We start from the raw sequence: 23,719 nt of genomic DNA on the forward strand, positions 1-23,719 counted from the left end.
AAAGTGTGCCCTCATCCTATGGGTACTGCACCGCAACTTACACAAAAATAGCTCCACTCAACACCATCTGAAGGAAATCTAGTTGTTAGTTTGTTTACCAAAGAGAATGAGAAAAAAAGTTTAACATGATCCAAACCATGCATACTCATGAAGACACCAAATATTAAGGTAAATGACATAGCTACATAGTGCAAGATTTATATACTGAAACGTAACTAAACCTTTCCATGTAAATCACTGCCGTCTTGCACTATAAGGACCTAACTTTTAATCTTTTTCATATAAAAAAAGATTAATTTAGGAAGCAAGAGAGTCACTGAATTGGAGCAGCACATATCCTTTTACAGTTCCAGTAGCACTGTCTTGCAAGGGTAAAGCTAAAGGAATACTGTGAGAAACTTAAACATGACTGAGGATATTAAATGAGCTCCTAGTATTGAAAGTTATTGGAAACTGATCTCTTCCTTATTAATGCAATTCCCCATCATATACAAAAAGGTATCTCTATGTTCCAGAATGCAAACAGTGTTTTAATCTTTAATTACATTCTCAACTTTAACTCTTCTGGAGAGAAGTATAGACATGGGCCTGAGGATTATTTCTTTATTGCATATCATCTCTCTGGTATTTAATGAATATTGTCTCTTAATACAGCCCTGACAGTAGGGGCAAAGCAGAACTTTAGAATTGCACAAAGAACTCTGGATGACTTTTCCCAAAAAAGCAACAAAAGTTATTGCCACAGACTTTTAGCATTTTCTTTCTTGAATAGTTTTAAAAGAAACCTTTCCAAAAGTTAAATTTGAGACTAAACACCAGACTGCTCTTTATAGAATGATGTAATAAGCGTTGGAGTACCATTCATACTATTAGTTAGGGTTATGTAAGGACTTCCATTATAAATGTTCCTTTTCCCAAAGATTTAGAAATTAACTGTCACAATTAGCTGGGAATCTGAAATTATTGAGCTCAACCCAGGAATTACTGGGTGTAATTTTATGGCCTGCATAATGCAAAAGGTCAGACTTCATGATCATAATGGTCCCTTCTGGCCTTAAAAACCTATGAAAGTTTATCCGTTTGGACATTCTTTGTACTCATTTTAAAAAATAATCTGTTTTTGAAATACACAGAATGTTAGAATATATATGGAATAAGAAAAGATCAAGAGTGAGTGCAGATACTTTGTACAGACCCATTAAACAGGCAAACTTGCTGTTCCAAATATTCTATGGTACCATGTGGTGGACTGGCGGCACTCTAACCCAGACCACACTAGGTCTTTATTGAACAAGAAAATTGCAGCACTGTAGACATCTCTAGACTACCACGCATTAAGAAAAAAACATGCCTTCCAAAAATTTACACATATCCTTTACAAAAGGCCACTCTATGGGTTTAGGATAGAACTAGAGATGAGATGAGTTCTTTTCCCTCGCCAATGATACCCACTGCAAATAACCCAGATCTTAATCCAGATCATGAACCAGTGCATTTCCAAGGACTGGGAGAGCCATGGAATATACTCGGTTAGTGAGCTATTCAGTAAAGAAACTTTTCTGACTTAAGAGATCAAAACTAATTTCACCTGGCCCACTCTCCTTTGGTACCAGTACATTCAAGTCAGGCATTATGTTTCTCAGCTTTCTAGAAAGCCTATTCTATACAGTAAGCTAATTTTAATGAGCAATGGCATCTGGTCAACTAGGGAAACAAAAAAAAAAAATCACTAATTTTTATCAATCTTTGCAGACAGCTTTCCTAACCAAAAAACTGTCCATATACAGTATATTGGGAAAAGAACATGGGTAGACAAATTACCCCAGAGGAATGTGGTTTGATCTGGAAAAGAGGACCAGCAACCTCAGCCTGCAGCACAATAAAAAAAAAAAAAGTCTTTAACATACTGTTTCAATGACACCTCACATCAGTCAGGTTGAGAGAGAGAGAGAGAGAGAGAGAGAGAGAGAGATTGAATGGGAATAAATGTTGGAGAAACTGTGGTGAAAGAAGAGATTTTACACATATATGGTAGGCATGTCCAGTCATTAGAGAGTATTGAGATGCAATCTATAACCAAATATCACAAATAGTTGAATATTTATTACCAAATGGTCTTTTAGTAGTCCTAATGTGGCTTCCTAGTGGAAATAGTCACACCTGAGGAAAGGAAGAATTAATCTCTCATCTGCTAGAAGCTGCTTGGTTATTGGTAGCCTTTCACTGGAAAAAGAAATATAGCCCAACCATAGAGGAATGATTAAAAAAATATGGGAAGTTGTGGTTATGGAAAGATTAACACACCAATTACATACCCAGCAAACAGGCAGAGGATAGAAAGATCTGATGACTACATTACTGTATGAAGTCTCTAAACAAAAGCTAACTGTTGCAATTATTGTTTTGTTTCTGATATTTACATATGATTTGTAAACTTGTTAAAAATTTCCTAAATAAATAGTAAAAAAAAAAAAAATCTATGAAGTAAACTAGACCTTGTTTATTCTGTAAAATAATGAAAAAAGTCACTAACTTGCCCCTCAAGAAACCTTGGCAGAATTGACCATTAGAATTTTTCATAGTCATGTCAGTAGCATCTAATTTAGAAAATGCAGATTTACACAAGATAGGCTCCATGTAATCTATTCTGGCATATTTGATCACTAGGAACACAGTTAATATTTGTACACCTTTTAGTTAAGAGATAAAACATAGTAATTCATTTTAGTATATTACATACAAATTACAGTACTGGCTATTTTAAAATATATCTCCTCAAGACATAAATGGTTCAAATGAGTCGTTCCAAGCCTGAGTAAATAAGATAGAATTTTATAACTTTCAAATATATATATATATATATATATATATATAAATTATGCTTTGATAAGAACATAAGAACTGCCATATTGGGTCAGACCAATGGTCCACCACGCCCAGTATCTTGTCTGTGAAAGTGGCCAGTAACAGAGCTTCAGGAGAGTATACAGAACAGGGCAGTTGGAGTGACCCATGCCTGTCTTCCCCCAACTCCACCCAGCTTCTGGCAGTGAGAGGTTCCGGATTGCTCCGAGCATGAGATTAGCTAATAGTCACTGACAAACCTACCCTCCATGAACTCATCTCATTCTTTTTTGAACCAAGTTATACTTTTGGCTATCACAACACCCCATTGCAATGAGTTCCACAGGTTAATTATGCATTGTGTGAAAAAAATAAAAGTAAACAATTAAAGTTGGCAAAAAAACTGACTGTGAAAGAGAAACTGGCATGTCAATAAGTGATATGTAATATGGAACAAAAAGGTAAAAACTGATTTATGGATATCTGTATTTTTATTTTTCTAAGCCTAGAAAAAGAGATCTCTGCTGAGCCAGTGAATTAGTGTTTGTAAGGAAGCTATATCATCATCAAAGGACCTTCTTCTCCCTAGACTCCTTGAGGATGCATGAATGCATATACACCTATTGCATGCAGCTACCTTGAAAGGACTACTTGGAGATAAGGCAGTATATGAACGGGGACTGTCTGATATGATGATTAATTTTAGAAACCATCCTAAGACTTGCCATGGACACAGGGGCTTAAATAACCAGTTGAGTGGGAGATGGGAAACTCCCAAGAAGATCTCCAAGACAGAAAAGACTCAGGCTGACCAGTGAATGATTTCCAAGATACGCACGGCTTTATTTTCATTTTTCTGTAACTAAATAGGAATGCCTTATCTAGTTTAGTTTATGAAAAACAAATCTAAATATGGTAGGCAAACCATTTCTTTTGTCTTACAAAGCCATTTATATTGCTATTTGAATGGTGGGCTGCTGATTGGTCAATTTCATGCAGAGGGCCCCAAAGAGATGAACTCCTCAACCAGTGAGGAGAGGCAGTGAAGGAGTTCCTAGATCCTCCATCCCTGAATTGACATCTTAGTTGGAGGGGCCCAGACAAAGTGTCTGCTCCCATTAGTGTGTGTAACAAAGTGCTGCAGTTATGCATTCACAAGGAGAAAAATCTAAGGAGGAGCAGACCTAGTGAGAAAGTGTGTGATCAGCAGAACCCACTGGGCCATGTTCCTCCTACAACTCCCTGAATTAAACCAAAGATTAAAGAAATTATTTTCATGGCTTTCAGTTGTGCATGTTCGATTTCTTGAACAATTTTATAGATGTCTTTTCTATTTAAATGAGTCATTTTCCTGGTCCTGTTTCATACAAAGTAGATTAAAGGCCAGAATTTAGATTCAAAGAAACTTTCACTCACTAAATTCAGATGCTTTCTTTGTCAGTTTAGGAAATATATTGGAAACATTTATATTCAATGTAAGTAAAAAGCCCTAAAGCAAAACAAAACAAAAAAGCACCACACACCAAAACAAAACAAAAAACTTTACTCCTCATTTATACTCAGACCTCTCTGTCAATTGAACCATGAGCCAGAGAGTTCTGAGCAAATAAAAACCTATTTTCCCAATACAATGAATGTCATAATGGAAGACCCTAAACATACCAAGTGGTGAGAATCTCAACCACTATATTAGAGAATAATTTAAACTTTAGATACTGCTCCAGTTCTAGGAAAGAACTGAACTGAAGTACTGAAAAAACACTATCTATAAAGCTATACAAACTATTGGGTCTAGTCTTTATTTGATACCCCTAAAAAATCTCATTAACACTAATAGACCACCCTGTGTTTGCCAACAAGTATAACTCCAAGAATAAAGAAAGTGAGCTCACTGTGGTTACCCTGTTCTCTCTTCACCATATCACAGTGTTTCATGCTGATCTTGTTTCTCAGCTGTGCAGTAACACATCTGAGTGTCTGCTGTGCTCTCAGCAGGGCTGTGCATTGGCATGTTAAGTTAAATGTGTCTCCTCAGTGGAACGAAGGAGAAATCCCGTTAGGACTGAGGAGGGGAGAAAGAAGCACATCACTAGTCATGTTCTTTTGTAGATCTCTACTATCAGAAGAGAGAGATGGATCACCATCATAACATTCCTCCCCCTCTCCTATGCAACTGCTAAAGAAATTTGCTACTGGAAAGCAAACAACACTAGAGGCCTTTTGTCAAGACTCAACGATAGCAGAGCAAAAGCAGTTACTTACCTGCACAGTAATTACAGTTCTTTGAGATGTGGGTGTAGAGGTGTATACCACTCAGAGGTTCATACACCAAGCGCATTGAACTCCGGTAACTGCTTAACAGCACCTGCCCGGGTGAAACTCATGCCTTTCAGGCCCGTAGACCTTCCCATGGCTATATAAGGGCAGTGCCTCCTCCCTGACCCACCTCTCTTCCTTCACGCCAGAATCCAAGGCTAATGATGCCAATGTAGAAGGGGACGGTGGGTGGAATATGCATCTTCACCCACATCTTGAACAGCAACAGTTACAGTACAGTTAGTAAACATTTTTCTCCTTCTTCAAGTTGTTGCAGATGTGTATTCCACTCAGGTGATTCAAAACCTGTAACTGGAGGAGGTGGGGCTCAGAGACTAACTCAAGAACGATTGTAAAACCACCGTCTCAGAGTTTGCCTAATACTTGGTAAACGTATGTGCTGAAGATCAGATAGCTGCTCTGCAAATGTCTAATATAAAAACAGCATTGAGGAACGCAACCAAAGCGGCTTGGGCTCCAGCTGAATGAGCTGACAGTGGTGGTGTCTGCTGAGGTACTCCACATGCTGCAGTACTGTAGGAAGTAATCCACCTAAAGACTGTGTGCATGGAAACTGCCTAACCCTTTACTTGCTCTCCATAAGAGACACAGTCGAGATGAATGACTAAACAGCTTAGTCCTCTCTAAGTAGAATGCCAAACACGGTCTCACATTCAGTATATGATGGAGCTGTTCCTCTGTATTCAAACGCAGTTTAGGATAGAATACAGGTTAATATATGTTTCGTTAAGGTGAAGCCAGGACACCACTTTACACATACATTTTGGATGCTGCCTTAGCACCATATTTATCCTTGAAAAATTGTGTATAGGGAAGTCCTGCCATGAGAGCCTGCAACTCACTCACCCTCCTTGAGGGAGTTATGGCTATGAGGAAAGTTGCCTTTTGGCAAAGAAAAGACAGAGAGCAGGTTACCAAGGGCTCAAACAGAAGACCCATGAGAGCAACTAGCATTGTATTAAGGGCCCAGAGTGGTGCTGTTTCTTTAACAGGCAGGAAGAGACAGACTAGGCCTTTTAAAAAGGTACTTACCTGGAATTTAGAAAAAATGGATTTCACACACTTGAGTGGAATACATATCTGCAACCACTCAAAGAAGAACTGGCAACACTTACATGCCACTTCATATAGTATGTAGCCTGCCTTTTAAGTTTAGGGATCCTGAAAGTTTGTACACCACATACCTTTCACATAAGAAATAAGTGATGGCTTCACTAAATACATGGTTGTGCCTCCTTTTAAACAGACGAGAAACCTTCAACTTCTGACAATACTCACCCACAGTCAAATTTATAGCCATATATATGTCATGCTGATGCTTCAATATGTACATCTTTCAAGAGTAATTAAGAGTAACCCATCCCAGCCCAAACTCATGTTGTCAAAAAGTATGAATAAATCTACCAATTAATTCTGTTTTCCTTGCAATTGTTTGTTCCACTAGGAAAAAATATTTTAGATTACTATTTCTTTCTATTGGCAGTTTTCTAATGAACATTTATTCAAATAAATGGAATATCCTATATTTGAACCAGCTACATTTAAACTGCACTAGAGAGGCATATTCAGAAGCCTTTCTGGTATGCAGCTCAGAACTGTAAGGATTTAAAAGACTGAAGGGGTTGTTGAGTAAACATGCTGTTGCTAGGCAAAAAACCATGTGTAACAGGTTCTGGTTGAAATATAGCTTGCTAAAGTAGTTTAGAAACCCTATAATAGTTAGGCTATTTGTGATGTGCTGTAGCACACTGCGCCACCACATCTGGGAGACTCAAGTTTTGAATTGCCAGCATCACAAGGGAATGTAACTAATTGGATATAATTAGCCTTTGGGATACAATGCCAGCATGAAAGGCCTTCAGAAAATTCTTTACCCCTTTTGATACTTGACATGGATAGCCGTGTTAGTCTGGATCTGTAAAAGCAGCAAAGGGTCCTGTGGCACCTTATAGACTAACAGATGTATTGGAGCATGAGCTTTCGTGGGTGAATACATGCATCCGACGAAGTGGGTATTCACCCAAAAAGCTCATGCTCCAATACGTCTGTTAGTCTATAAGGTGCCACAGGACCCTTTGCTGCTTTATCCATGTAATTATCCATCTTACTTCCTGAGCCGTAGGGTGGTAGTTTCCTGGCGTTCCTGCATCGGGATAGAATTGTACCTGAATTCATGAAACATCTAGTCCTCGCGCTCAGGAATGGCTCATTCAATTTTTCAACAGAGTTCTGAGGGAATCCAGACTGCCTAGAGTCTGACACCAAGAGAAGGTCATTGCCTTGCTGAAACCTGGGAAAGTCCTACACTTGCCTTCGAGCTGAAGACAATTTCACTTCTAAGCGTTTGCTTTAAAGGTTCTTGAGTATCTTCTTTTTCAAAGAATTTCACCATCCGTGGAAGGCATGCTGGCACCAGAGCAAGCTGGTTTTCACCGCAGTCATAGTACATGTGATCAAGTGCTGGCACTTACAACTTGGAATCCATTTTTGATCAAATATAAGGTGAAGACTGGTTCAGTTTTCCTTGATCTGACCATGGCATACAATATGGTTTGGCACATGGGCCTTTTGGTGAAATTGTCTAGAACTGTACCAAGTTGGTTAATATGTGCAATGGCTCGGTTTTTGAGAAATTGCAATTTCTGTGTGCATATTAATGAGAGAACAAGTGCTTGGAAGCACCAGAAGAATGGCCTCCTACAAGGATAAGTAATATCTCTAAGATTACTCAACTTGTATTCAAATGGCCTACCATATACCGGGTCTCACAATTTATGCAGATGACATATGCCTCGGCACTCAGTCACACTCCTTTGACAAACTTAAATGTGTTCTGAATGCAGATCTGACGGCTACAGCTAATTATTGTCATTGGTGGCGCCTGATACCAAGTGGAATAAGACTGTGTCAAGTGTCTCACACATACATAATGCACAAGCGGGCAGAGAGCTGAACATAGTTCCCAGTGGTCAGTGAATAAAGCGTAGTTCACGCCTGGTCCATCTAGATGTCACGTTGGAAAGAACTCTTACATATCATGACCATCTTACAAAGAAAGCAACTAAGGTCAAAATGTGCAAAATTGGACGGAACAACATGGGGCACCAACACCCAAACGTTACGGACTTCAGCCTTGGCACTATGTTATTCAGTGGCGGATATTGAGCTCAAGTATAGACTCGCTCATCTCACACAAAGATGACTGATGTGCAATTTAAGTCCACAATGTAGGGACACTTAAATCTACTTCTCTACCATGGTTACTGGTTCTCTGCAATACTGCTCTGCCCAGTGTTCACAGAGAGGAAAGCACAGCAAAGCTCGTGATAAAATTGTGTGATATGCCACATCTACTGTTAATTAAAGACTTGTTTAATCCATAACATGGTCGTCTGCCCTCGCATCGCCAGTTGCGGATAAGTTTACTGGGTGAGGGATTTATGGTAGAGGATACATGGCGAGCTTCATTGTCCGCAGAGAAAGTGACAAATAATTATCTTGTCTCGGACCTCATGCAATGTCAACCCGGGTTTGATTTACCACGAAGGCAATGGAACTTTCTGAACTGGTTTCATACTGGACATGGAATCTGTACTGCTGTGGAATTTTGGTGGCATTTTAGTGACAGTCTACTATGTCAATGTGGGCAGCCATGACACACATTTTTGAGGACTGCAAAATTACTCAACTTCCTGGAGGACTTATTGCCTTGAACATCATTGATAAGAATGCTGTGGCTTGGCTTAACCAGATTGCATACGCCCAATAAACTCAGCTGTGTTGCTGTGTGTTCCAACTTAGACTTGCTTCCCTGAAACAACAAACTGAAGTGCAGAACTAGTTTTATCTCCCCTTGCACTAAGAAAAACTTTAGGCAATGTTACTGCTCTGAATAATATTTAAGTGTTACTGAATCCCTAAAGACAATGCTACTAAAGACATGCAACTTAATTTAATATTTTTACTGAAGCAAGAATATTTGTCAAAATAATAAAAAATACTTATTTGTTCAAATACACAATAGATACAAGATATCTGAATTTCCATGGCATAAATAATAGCAAAGTGGTGGGAAGAATTCTACACTTCCTAAAATGCCTTTTCAAGGAAACATCTGGTTTGTGCTGAAGATTCTTCTCATACTGCTTCTGATGTTATGAGGAATGAGGAAAATGAGAAGGGAGAATTCATTATATCCATGAAACTGTAGCACAATTGGGACAACATAATCCATTTGTCACTCCATTTTTATACTTTGATGCAAGATATCAGATTAAGCATAACAATGGACTGTCAAATACAAAAGTATCAGACAGAACAAACAGATCAAATATTGATTAATTAATGTAGCACAACATGTAGTCATGGTTATGCAATATGCATACAACAACTGAGGCATCAACTGATCTCCCGACATGCAACATATTTGAGTAAGCTTTTTTTCTCCTCTCTCTTTTTTCAAAACTGAGAATATTTGAGCACCTGGAAAGATAGCACACAGAGGAAACTCTCTCACCCCAACTGGAAAATATTAATAATGTACCCTTTTATCTCAATAATCCATCAACTGCTGCAGTTTATTTTGTTGGCCCTGAATCACTAATCACAAGCAGGAAGGAATCTGAATAAGATGTTCCCAGGATGATATTGCTATGCCAGCCACATTTTCAAACAACTGCAACTTTCAAAGCAGACACCTCTTAAACTTTCTACAATTCTGGTCTCACCACTGGCCAAAGCAGTTAGACATCCAGTCGATGGGCCTGATCCAGCCTTCATGATGAATTTATGTGGTCCATGGGAAATATTTAGAATCTGCAAATACCCAGCTTCCATTGGGGAGAAAAAAAAAAAAACTTTCTAGTCTCATGATTGAGAAGAAAACCTTCCAAACATGGATCAAGTACAACAGATGCAGTACTGGCTGAAGCTGCAGACAGCCTGCAAGAGGTGAACTTCCCTGCCTACCAATAATCTCACTGGCATGTTGATTCTGAAGCCTACTGATACAAAAAGTGTAAACATTAACTTTTTCATTGCTTATTTTAGTGGCAGAACGGGGTAGAAGTGGGAGTAAAGCCTAAGGATAAGACTGGGAATTGGAAGTTGATGCAGGAAGGAAATTCAGAACGAAGAAACGGGAAGTGATACAGGAACACTGAAAAGAGAGAGAACAGAAAGGTTAATGAAGAAGGAAGAGGGGAAAAAAGTAAGGTGAGCATATTTTCCACCTGAGTGATGCTGACTGTGGCAATAAGGTATTGAACAAATAACAATAATATGACAGTAACTACAAGTTTAGTTACTACACTAAGACTCTATTCTACCCATGATATACTCTGGTCACATTTTCAGGCTTTCCTCCGCAACCAAGAAGGTTAGAAACATGATTTAATTAAAAAATATATATATATATATCAAGCTGAGATTTTTCCGTAATCATAGGATTTCAGAAGCTGGGGCTGTGAGGAAAAAACAAATATCATAAGACTCACAATAAAATAAAGAGAATTTGCAACACAATACTCTGACCCATGAACCATAATTAAAAATGGAATTTGTCTCTCTCTACCAAATTAATTTGACTCCTCTGCCAAAGAAATACACACATTCAACCAAAATCTACCCAAGTTACCACCGCAGTCCAAAGTCAAAGCAGTTACATTGATATAACAGAGTGATATCTGGCCCTACATCATTTAATTTTGCTAAAGCAGCCTTTTTAACCATCCTGCTATTGATATATTGTTAAGGAGATACAACAGTTGATAGATTTTTGAATTACTAGCTGTTTAAAGTTACTATACAAGGAGAAAACTGCTGATTGCACTTCGCTCTCATTTAATTTTATCTTAAGAAAGCTTGGATTTCCTTTAGGTCCAGCACAGCACCAGTGTAGACAGAGAAGTAATATGGTATTTATACATCAGTGGATCTTGTTCTACGTGAAAGGCAGCAGTCCGTTTTTACCTGCTGCAAGTATGTTCAGTACCCTGAATAATCACTTAACACTTCGTTTTCTATTATAATAATAATTTTCTTATACATAACTAAATATTATAAACAGTTTACTTATTTATAAGCCTAGTTGTGGGTGTCTCAGTGTTTCTGGCATCACAACACAGACTGCCTAGAGTGCTGTTGTCTATTTCCTTAAACATTTTCTAGGTGTCCTCATAATTGCTTGTCACCTGTAAAGGAGGTTTCAATCCAATGAAAAATTAACATATGGTGAACAGATGGACTGAGAACAGGCATTTGTCAAGAAAGTACTAGCACCAAAGACTTTTTGGCTCCAGTCTTTTAGGACTTTCTGAAAAGACCTACTCAAATCTCCTAGTCACTGATCAGTTAATGAAGAATCTTGCTTCAATGTCAATCTGATCTTGAAAAAAAATACTTTCAAGGCCAGCTGGAAAGGAGAATTCCTGTAATTCAGATTTGTTGTTAGAGTCCAAAGTAACATTCAGCGAGACTGACAGGCAGCAATACATTGTTTGCGTGGTACCCATAGTCCCCATCCAGTTACTGGTCTCACTCCTCTATAGAGCAAGCCCATACAAAAGCCTCTTAATATTAAAAGGTTAATTTTTAAAATTAAAAATAAAACACATCACACAATAAGCACTCTCTCAAAAATGTTCCACTACTTACTGAGGTGGTAAAACAAGAGTTGTAGGTTGGGCTTTTGGTCTCCGTTTTGCAGATACTCCCATCTGGTTGGCAGAACGTTTCAAAGACTGTTGATTCAAAAGGCCAGACGCTAACCCTGCATGGTACTGCAACTAGAGAGCAAAGTGAAATCAGCAAAAAGAGACAGTACATTAAAAATCCTCCCTTTGCCCAACTGCAATATTCTATAATCTCAGATTTTCATCACCTGCATCCTTAGTAACACAACAGCTACTTGCTGCTAGTAAGACGGCAACTACACCTCTACCCCGATATAACGCGACCCGATATAACATGAATTCGGATATAACGCGGTAAAGCAGCGGTCCAGGGGGGCGAGGCTGCGCACTCTGGCAGATCAAAGCAGGTTTGATATAACGCGGTTTCACCTATAACGCGGTAAAGATGTTTTGGCTCCTGAGGACAGTGTTATGTCGGGGTAGAGGTCTAATACTTTGCACTTTATAGCACCATCCATACAAGCACTTTATAAATATTAAATATAATTTACACTTTACAACAGGTCCATGAGGAAGGTAGATATTCCCATTTTATAGACAAGGAAACTAAGCCACAGAGGTTAAGTAACTTGATCAAGATAACAGCAGTTCTGCAGGTGAGCAAGTAACAGAATCAATATTTCCTGAAACCCAGTATTGTTCATAAAACTCTAGAACATTCTCTCTAACAACCAAGCATTCTGATTTTTTTTCCTATTTGAAGTCACCATGCTAGTTTTATAGGAGGCTTTATCTACGTGAATGACCTGTGACCAATATTATAATTTCTGCTAGACTACTCTTTTAGGCTTGAAAGCAGAGCCCACAATATATTAAAAACTGTAGTGTTTAATAAGCTACAGATACAAACTAATTAAGGACAATATGTTGCGTCCAAGTTGACCTAAATGCTACAGAGGCAGCCAATTTCTCTTAAATATTTATTTCAGATGCCAGGAAAACTGATCCCATAATCTGCTGCTCTATGCAAAATAAATTTGTGAACCTGGACATTTCAAAGACCCGTACCATAATAATAATAATTTAAAAAAAACAACCCACAAACTGGATTCCAATGGTCTATAAATATAGGCACATTTTCACTGATAGTGCTCATTAATTCAAATAAGTAATATTTTACTATATAACCAGATTTTTAATGAACAAGATCCGACAACAATTATTTGTGAATGGGTAACAGATCAGACACAATAAACCAAGAGATTCAGGGATCCTTAAAAGAGGAGGATCAGGAAACTGGCTACACTAGGAAAATCTAGTTTTTGTTTCGATTGCTTGCACCTGCTCATTTTGCAAATGAAAATTTCATCTGAAGTAGCGGTCTTCTCCATGCATTTATTTTAGTTGGCAGTGATCGTGAAAGACAATATGTGAAGGACGTATGTGAACATGGAAGACAATTTTACCGAGCGCATTTCAGATAGACATGCCGGTATCCTTATGGTGAAACCAAATTATTAAAAGGATAAGGTGCAAATGAACCTTAACAGTTCTTAAGTCATCCTGATCAATGAGTTCACCCTACCCCAGATTCTGAAGTAAAAAGCACCAGATATTTACTCAATGTTAGCTAAGTGGAATTCTTTCCATATCTGTAGCCGTGTATCAGTGTTTTGTCAAAGTGTCTACACATTTGTTTTGAAAAGGTCAGCTATTTTACAATTTAGGGAAACTAATCCCATGACCACCACATAAGAAAGTCATAGCTTCCTCGGCATAACCTAATGTTCAGAAAATAAAATCCACTTACATACCACTGTTCCACAGAGTTGTGACAGAAAATGAAAAACAAAACCAATTGAAATTATCATCTTGAAAATGGCTATAAAATGAATGAAGCTATCCAGTGAGCCAATAAGACTTAAATGTCAGTGTTTAGAGCATCCATATTGCTTTTTTAACAGCTTCCTGATTTACTTGGTCGATTTGCCATGTGATTTATACAGCACTATGACACAGACAAAGATGTATAGCAGTCTTAATAAAAGCAGAACTACTCTCAGCTAGGGAAAGGGAGGGGTATCATATTGCTCTAACAACTCATCTTAGACCAATGAATTTTGCTCAGATTTGTTTTTCTCCTACAAATTTCTTAAATGGGAAATCAATGAACGAAAGGGACACTACAAGTTTGAAAGACAATGTTTCAAAATGTCAGGGGCTTAGTTTTCTATCTCCACTACCAGAATTTGCAATGAGTGCAATATGCACAGTGTTTTATGGAATTAAAGGGAAAGATGGCTTGGCAGGAGACCTCTTCCTGGCTCTAGGAACATTCCCTTCCCTTTTCTTCATTGCATCTTATTATGATCAGTGCAAACTCAGCCATTTTGTCCCTGCTGACACTACTCTGGAAGAGTTATGCTCTCTGTGCAGAGTGGCACAACAGGTATTTTACCCAAAATGGCATCATTTTGGCCACTTGCTCAAAAGACAGAGCAAAAATAGTACTATTACAGATGAATTATTAATATTACCATTTTAAAATGTGATACTATTCAGAGACCTTCTGGTGTATTTCACACTTAGGGGCCAGGTACAAGAAAAGTATGTACCATTTTTTAAAAATTAGTATTCCAGAAAACAAACTATGTCCTTGAATGCTGACTCCCAGTAATTCAGGGACTTTTTCTTAATTTGGTGTGTGCTAATTCTACGCTTCCAGGAACACAGACCCAACTGTCAAAAACCTATAAGGACCCATTAAATATTTTAAAAAAATCTTTACAATGAGAGAAAGGGTCAAAGTTAATAAAACTGATAGGCAACTCCTGTCCAATCTCATTTATACATTATTTAAGCATCACATACTGTATTGTACATTTTTGAACCAAAAAGACTGGGAAAATGTTTCCTTAGTCACAGGTTCTGAAGAACAGAACCAAAGCTGAAGGTAATTCAGATTTATTACTATTTACAAATACAGGCATGAGATTTAATGCATATAGATAGATAATGTGGTATATACAGTACACATAAAATGTACACTTACCATGCACACATTTATCTCCTAGTGTTCCATGAGAGCAACTCTTGTTTCAAAAAGGAGGCCCATGAAACGTTCTATAATAGTTCTCTACTTTTCAAAATAATATGTTCATTTTATGGCATGGTCAAATGTGAGCAGAATAAAGGATTGGGGGAGGGAAATACACCTTTTCATCATACCTGGTTATTCTAGGTTTTCTGTTCTATTACTCCATTTGCAGTTACTCTATTATTCTGGTTTCATGGGTTTTTTAGAAAGTCCCTTATTCCCAGCATGAAATTATCACAGTACAGTTATTATAGGATCTAATAAAAACTGCTAGTCATTCTATTATCAGAAATTTCCTGTATAGGAATTATCCTACAGATGGGATATACAACCAATACTGTCAACACCAACTATTCAAAAGTCATGAGTCCTACCTTAAAAAAAATAATCAGGTTTATTTACTTAAAAAAATTGTGGGGTTCTTTTATTTGCCTTTTGGTCTCTTTGCCTTTAAGGTGCTTTCAAGAATTTCTATGCAACCATGAGGGCTAGAAATTCTCTTTAAACAAATATGAGATTCTCTTGCAATTGCCTGACTCCAGGAAAATGACCTTTAAGAAAAACATGAGATCTGCAACAAATTAGTGAAAGCTAGCAACATTGAGTAACGAAGCTGTCTTTAATGACCGGCTGAGATAATGTTTAAGATGCTGCAAAATATATACAATTTCACATAGTATTATTCCATTGTTTTACTGCTTGCCCTATCCCTACTTGTTCACTCTGGCATGCAATAGCTCAACGCCTTTATTTTGCTCACAGTTTTACTACTAAATATGGTGATCCAGAACACAAGCACCTCTGTTGGCATACTTCCAGCATTTCTTGAAGAAAAAAAAGTGCTTTGAAACACTTGTATAGTAATTATTAGTATTACTTAAAAACAAAATATTGAAAGAATCATAACCTTCACATTAATAAACTGTAAAATACTTGCTATTCTTTTTACTCAATTCAAAGCCAACTCGCACTCCCCTGGATGGTGAAAAAATATTTGGCTTCTGTAGCTCAATCCAGCCTGGGATGTTTAACAGAAGACATCGGTCAAGAATGGATTCAATACAAGTAGGGAGAGGAATGAAACCAGTTCAAGAAGTCTATGACTTGGTCTATCCACTCCTTCTAAGCATCATTCAGAGAGTTTGTCATGTGACTGAAAAGATTACTGAGGAATGAAAGAAAAGAATGGTACAGGGTCCCTTAAGGTCTAATCAGCGCCCAGCATTTACTGTGAAATGTGGAGTACTTTCAACTCATTAATTTCAATGGAGGCTGAGCACCTTGAAGGAGCAGACCAATAAGCCATCTCATGAGTTACTTAACTTGTTACATCAAAGATGTGACAAACTGATTCATCACAGACATTCTAAATATTTCATTAAAGGTATTTTGCATACATACCGGTATCACTTTTCTCCAAATAATTTGTTCTCCAATTGTAACCATACTGTTTCAATAAAAACTGTTCCAGAAATCAGATGCTATGGCTAGACTGCCAGAAGTTTCTTTTATTCTGATATTTTCAGTGATTATCACCCTCAAGCTGCTGTTGACAGTTACCGTTTAGCATTTTGCCAGCTAAATGTGTGCAACAGCTGTCAGGTTAAAATATGCAAATACCTGTTGTATCTGAATGTTGACATATTGGACAGTATTAAAAATCATCATCATATCAGCCACTCAGGATTCCCCATCATTCATAAGCACTATTACAGTAACTCATCCATGTAACTTTCAGTTTTGGGGAAATCCAACTGGCTGGTGAGAAGCTAAGCTCTTTACCACCAGTGAAATGCTAAGAACATAAGTTTGGCCATACAGAGTCACACTAATGGTCCATCTAGCGCAATAGCCTGTCTTCTGACATGGCCGGAGCCAAATGCTTCAGGAGGAATGAACAGAACAGGGCAATTAGCCAGTGATCCATCCTCTATTGTCCAGTCCCAGGTTCTGGCAGTCAAAAGTTTACCATTAGGATCATATTAGATCAAATGGTCTTTTGCTTGTGTTGATCGCTGACAAAACAAGCCATTACACTCTACTTACTGAAGATATTATTTAGCTTGCAAAAACTGAAAAAGCACCTGAAGCATTTGATCATGTCAGTTCACTGTGTGCAATAAATTCACATATTAACAATCCTTAGAATTCTTTTTTGAGTAATTACTTTGCTTAAAAAAATGTTTAAAACCAGAAAGCTCACGTGTGTTCGTTCATATAACCCCAAGGTGACTTTTTCCAAAATCTTAATTTTAAATATTACAGGCACATATATGTATATAATATTTTAAATAATATGCTTTTTGGGGGGCAGGGCGAGAGGGAAGCAAGAGGGAGTTGTTTTAAAAAGTATCTGGTTCCAACTTCCCTGAGAATAGGGGCTTCCTGGAAGCAATGACAGATCCTTATCCATCATAGGACTTTCTAAGACCACTATAACATTAGCAAAAACATGCACATTTCTCTCCTTTAAAGATGCACAGTATTTTGCCCCTCATTAAAATACTTCTCCCTTTCAGCTAACAAGGGAGTTTATTATGATAAAGCTGTAATAGTTCTTTTGAACCCAGCTATGAGCAAGCCAACAGAACACTCCCTCGGTTTCATCTTTGCAGACGAACGCAGGCAAGAGAGAAGTTACATTACTTTAATTGATACTTTTTAAAAGCATATCTCAGATAATGAGGCCAGTTTGGATTTTTCTTTTCTCTAAACAATGTTTGATCATTTTAGGATAGCTGAATTCTCAGCTTGGTCAAAACAGCATCAATAGACCAAAAGAGCAGGTTCTCCAATTTATTTACTTATTTATTTTCTGCTGCTGAACTAGGTTTCAGGCCTTCAATTAATAGGAAAGCCAGACATCATTTATTTGTTCTAGATTTCCAACTCAATTAGAACACTTTGTTCTTTTCTTTTTTTAAAATATATTCCCCACACTCCTTCCGACTCACTAGGATGCCTAAAGCAACAAGTATTGTACCCCATCTGTGGAGGTAACAGAACTGTTATCCCATTACTTTTCTTCCTTCAAATCCCAGTATTACAGTTGTCCTCTTTTCCTGCACTCTCTGGCCCAACTGGGCTGCAGAACTAAAGAGCTTGCACTTCTATTAAAAATCTCTTCCATGTAACTGCTTCTATTTGTACTGAAGCCATATGCAGCGTGTCACTGCCTCAGTTCCATATGGAACATTCTAAAGAGACCTACATTTGCTCCCCAGTCCTGTAGAAGAGGGATGAGTGGGTCCTTTCCCAAGACTGGCAGATTGGAAAATGCTCTCTTTGATGGTATACTAGGAAAACGAAGTTTGTATCTTTCTCAGTCTGTGTTGTTTTTAAACATTGTTTATTTTAGAATTTCTCTCCTTCATTATGTCTATTTTATTCCATTCTCTCTAAGCACAATATTTATGCTGCAAGTGCTGTTTTAATTAGTGTCAGACTGCAGCCTTCAAGTGTGGTTTTGTCTCATATTTTCTTTCAAAAACAAAACAAAACAAAAATTCAGTATGGAACTCCTGACTGTAAATCAGTGAACTGATCAACCTTGTCCTTGCTTACTACTTTCAGAGAAGGATTAAGATGTTGGAAAGAAGAAGGGGAAAATTAAGGGGCAACATAACTTCACAACCCACCTTAGTGAAAGAAATGGAAGACTTGCAAAACCAAATAAAACAGTATATTCCTATTACCAAGAGCTAATTAGATTAGCAAAGGAATTTCAGTATCATTTCTTCCCAATATGCCAATATTTAATTGTTGACTGGACTGTCTCTTTATTTTCAGTCTAATGGGATCAGGTAAGTATGTTCCTTTTGTTTAAAAAGCAAAAATAATAAAATAAAAACAATCAAGAACTTGCTTCATGCTAATTGAAAGTACAAGTCCCTCCTGATGAGCTGTAATTGGAAAATTTTGGATTTTAATCTGAGCAATAATTCACCTACTGCAAGTTTTTGAAGAGACTGAAAAACAAGAGCCAAGTAACAAAAACCTTATATAAAGTCACCATAGTGGTGAACAAGATAATTTCCTATCCTTCCAGGCCTCTACTCTTAAATGTCCATGTGTAATCTGGAAAGCTTGCTAACACATGTTTTCAGGATAAAATGAGAATAGCCGCCACTAGCCTTGCATTTAAGGCACTGGATTGGTGGTCTGGATTCAGTCCTCAGCTCTATCAAACACTTCTTTTACAGAGAGATTAAGAGCATACAAAGGGGATATTTCCCCTTCTTGACTAGGTTATTGTGAGGGGCTCATAAAGGATGGCGATAGAGTCCATATATTTAGGTAGGCTTCCAAAGTTAGGCTCCTACCCAATACCAAAATTGCAACATCATCCTAAAAAAGTGTTGGGGCAATAAAAGTTCTGTCCTTCATATGAGATATTATACCAAAGACTCCTCTGCTGGTCTCTGGTTTAAGACCAGAAGTTAACAAATCCATTGCACTTTCCTGAAAGCATTGGTCATAGGCCCATTATCCAGATCAACTTTCCATCCCCCTTCTACTCCTAATAAAAGTGGTTGCAGCGTCCAAGTCTGTGCAAGAGACACTGCTGATCATGCAGGTTTGTAAAGTGCTTTGAAACCTACTTGGTCATTATATTAGTAAAATTTAACTGCACTTTGGGATAATTTCAACCTGAAAAGACTATACCAAAATCAAACTATTCTCTAGTTTAAAGAAACCTAATATTTGTTACCCCTTTGGGGTTTAGAGAGCATGACCCCTTTAAAAGTTCCTACACAGGCAGAGGAAGTGCTGGTTGTTCCAGGAAGAGGAGAGTAGAGAAGAGAGAGGGAGAAGTGTGTGTGTGTGTGCGCGCGCGCGCACCTCATGCGCGGAAGCAGTGGAGAACCAGCCTGAAGCCCAGGAGGGATAGAGCAGCTGACCTGGGAAGTCCTAGGACAGGAGCCAGAAGAAGCACTGTGAGAAGGACAAACCAGATCCAGACCCAATATCACTGTCACCAAAGCTGTATGGAGCTGTGAGTACTGGAGCTTGTGACTTTGAGGCTGTAGCTAGTTAAGTGGGGAGGTTTTCGCTCTGTGTGGGTTTGTACAGAGTGACAAAAGAAGACACTGGAGGGGTTTGTTGGGGAAAATTTACTGGTGCCGAAGATGACCAGGAGCACCCAAGAATCGCTGCTGGACAGGAACTCTGCCCAGCATTCTTGAACTCTGAATCTAGATGCATTGTTCAAGGTCTATTTTTTCATACTGTGGTACCACTGGGCCTGTAGATCCTCGTGCTGGATATAAACCGTGTTTTACCGTTCTCCCTATCTTATCCCCCTGTTGTTTTTCTCCATTCATTGTACTACAGACGTCCCCCAGGTTATGCAAACCCGACTTACACAAATCTGCACTTACGGAAAAAGTTCCGTAAGCTAGAAATAGGAGGGGTTTTGTTGTTGTTGTTGTTGTTGTTTGGCGTAATTGTCGATTATACATTTCCAACTTGCACAAAATTCAAGTTACGCAAGGCGTTCCGGAACAGAACGCTTGCATAAGTCAGTGAGTGTCTGTATGCTGGTGTGTATAAGTTTACTGAGGGTGGGAAGGGTTGGAACAGGTGCCCCAAGGATGGAAGAGAGTTTCCCTGCTGCGTTGCTGCGCGCGCCTTTTATTTGGCCCAAGCCACTACAGTTACATTTATACAATACGTAAACTATATGTGGTGATGATACCCCATATTTTAGATATGCATCTCTGAAATTGTTTTGAAAAAATCATAGTTCTCAAAACTGTCAAGTTGTCTAGAAACTAAACTGATACTTATCTAGAAATACAAGTACAATCCAGAGGCATAAAGAAGAATCCCTAGAGGGTCACAAGTGCAAAAAAGTGAAGTAAAGCTACCACAATCACCTCCAGAATTCAAGGGATGGGCTAGAGACCTATTTAGCAATAAAGGAAGTAAGAAGAAATCTATGAACCTGAGTGCATTTGGTTGGTACAGAGGGTGTCACATCCACCACTTCTTAGCTAAATATGCAAGTGATCTTATTTCATGTTGGTTTTAGACTCGAAATGGTACCATTTTTAACTGCTTACTTTTATACATGGTACGTTTCTATTTGTATGTTATTCTTCATGGATAACCCTAATATCTGCTGAGCTGAAAATCATTCATACACAAAGAAAATCCATGTTCTCTTTTTAACAAAGGGATTCTTCTTGAATGGGAAAAAAGGATCTGTAGCAGAGAAAACAGGTTGTTAAAACTGGATAAGGACACAATTAGCATCAACTTTCATTGCTACTATGGCTCCTTAAAAAGCACTGGAACTTAGAACTGAAGACTCTTCTCTTATGCCCTGAAAGACTAAAGATAACTATATTAAAATGTCTAGCCGCATTAACCTCAACGCAGCAGTTAAGCAGTATACCATGATCTGCAACCTTCCAGGAGGACTTCATCATTATAGCACACAAACCATTTTCATGAAGGGGGTGGGGGGGGAAATGGGGAGAGCGATTTGCATCCCATCTTCCAACAAAATGTATATACCAATTTTCAGCTAATACAAATTAAAGTAGCCCTATTACAAAGTAGAGGAGAGGGGAGAAAAAGAGCACAACACAGGAGCGAAATATCAGGTTAGTGGACACAGTAATTTACCTGAAATGACATGATCTTCATAGGTCAGGTTTTTAAAAGGTATTTAAGCACCTGGGTCCCAAATCAATGGGAGTTAGGCACCTAAATACTTTTAAAAATCTGAGCCATAGTCCTACCTGTAACAGGTCTAGTGGGTACCTATTGCTACTATATTTTTAGTGGTTTAATAATAAATTAATGATTATTTTAACTTCTTTAAAGTGCTTCTCTCTATCTCTGGTTGCTTTCACAATAATTAAAATGCACAATGCTCAAGAATAAAACCCAGAACACAGATAATGAACTTTCAGCAAAACAAGCAACGACCTTTTAGCCCTCAATCAACACAGACCCCCTAGCCACCTAAGAGGAAAAAAATTAGATGAGTTTTGAAATGTGCCAGGAAGATTAACAAATCCAGACTTTGGTAGGCCAAGAGGGATGGGCAGAAGAGCAAATGTTGGAGTAGCATATGTTGTCTCCCACAAAGATTATGACAACCTAGCTTTATTTACTCTCTGGGCTTGTTACACACACACACACACACACACACACACACTTATTGTATTAGTTAATATAATTATCCAGGAATAACTCCCTGTGTGGACACTCTCAGGCTGGAAGAAGAGTGACTTTTTCCGGATTCACTCATATCACTATAAGTTACATTTGTAGACTTCTGCTTCTTGAGTAAATAAAATTGTCAGTTAAACATTACTTTTTTTATTCTTCAATACAGACAGGTCCTACAATGGGATTATCATCAGTCTTTACTTAAGAGTGGAAATAATAAAAAGGCTATTAAGATGCAACCTATGTACATGAATATTTAGAGAGAATATGTTGGAATGCACTGAAGTACTACTGAGTGCACCCCCCTTTGGCCAAACACGCATATAGATTACCATGTGGCTGCCCAGCATATTTCTTCATATGGAGCACAAATTTCTCTGCCTCTGCCTGAGACACCTCTACTAGTTTCAGAAAACATGCTCCAAACAGTTCTGCTTTATAGCGTCTATCCTCCAGAGACATTCATCTTGATATGGAAAGATTTTGATGCTTTCTAACCTTTGATGGCGGAGTTCCTTGGACTTATAGGTAAGGCTAAGTTTTTGTTATGCATATTTTTAGTAAAAGCCATGGACAGGTCACGGGCACCAGGAGGGTGGAGGGGAGAGAGAAGAGGAGGAGGGCTCAAGTCATGAAAGTCTCCATGACAAAATCGTAGCCCTACTTATGGGTTAGCTTGTATATTTTAAGTGTCCTTCTCACTTCCAGTGTGTTCCATGCTTCTTCCTTTGGATGAGACAGCCTGGGACATAATAATGGCAATACAATCTCTTGAAATTCATGAAAAATGAAGATGACTTCAGGGATAAAAGCTGGATTCAGCATCCACATCCATTTATCAGCAAGTGTAGAACTGTGACTTAATGGAGAGAGTTCCCAACGCCAAGATTCATCTGGTTATATGTACCAACAATGCCATTCAGGTGAACTTTTTTACATCTTTGTGCCACGAGATCATTTTTCTTCATGCTCAGTCCATGACGCTGGTCATGGCTGATATCAATCCGTTTTTGTGCAGACTTTCAAGCCCATAGCAAGACTGACTTTCACAAATTCCAGGATATGTTGTACCTTTGCACTGAAACAGGCCTTCTGACATGAGAAAAATTATTGCTTTGCACTTAATTAGAACATTTAAGACTAGAACTTGAGAGAACACATTATAAAACTGCAAAACTGTCATTGTTTGGATACATTCTAATGAAAACTCATTTAAATCCATTTACAAACTAAATTTCTGAGGATTAAAATTTACTTTTATACAATAAAGTCTGTGTAACACTGATCTAGACGGTACACAGTGGGAGAAACATGTGGCCAAGATTTTCAGAAGTACACAGTGATTTGGGGTGCCTCAGTTTTTAGAAGCCCTAACTGAAATGACATCAAGGGCCTTTATTTTCAAAAAGTGCTAAGAACCCACCTCTAAAAGTTAGGCCATTTAAAGGTGCCTCAAAATTGGGCACCCAAAATATCACTAGTCACTTTTGAAAATCTTGGCCAAAAATTTCTCAAGCCTTCAAAGAGTTAAGTTATGAATGCTTTTAGAAAGGAAAACAAAATCCATCAGGTTTGATTGATAAAAGTGTAGTTTTTAACTAAAACTGAAAAAAGTGAAGCTTGG

The 23,719-nt window shown here is 38.1% G+C and overlaps 1 protein-coding gene across 8 annotated transcripts in view; it reads right to left on the reverse strand.

The window, feature by feature from the left end:
* Nucleotides 1-23,719, reverse strand: part of MED27 (mediator complex subunit 27) — a 168,582-nt gene that overhangs the window by 92,487 nt on the left and 52,376 nt on the right. For 4 of the 8 annotated variants that reach the window (XR_006175392.2, XM_005293301.4, XM_005293300.4 and 1 more), the window contains exon 3: nucleotides 11,836-11,966. The exons of 3 other annotated variants lie outside the window; for them this stretch is intronic. Coding sequence is in view for 4 of the 5 variants with exons in the window: in XM_005293301.4 (XP_005293358.1) it covers nucleotides 11,836-11,966 (131 nt within the window). In the remaining variant the exon portion in view is untranslated. Of the gene's footprint in view, nucleotides 1-9,908; nucleotides 10,011-11,835; nucleotides 11,967-23,719 lie in introns of those variants that run through there. One more of the 8 variants, XM_042854289.2, reaches the window with a different exon arrangement.

This window comes from Chrysemys picta, chromosome 18 (assembly GCF_011386835.1).
Source record: "Chrysemys picta bellii isolate R12L10 chromosome 18, ASM1138683v2, whole genome shotgun sequence".
In the NCBI taxonomy this organism is placed as follows: domain Eukaryota; kingdom Metazoa; phylum Chordata; order Testudines; family Emydidae; genus Chrysemys; species Chrysemys picta.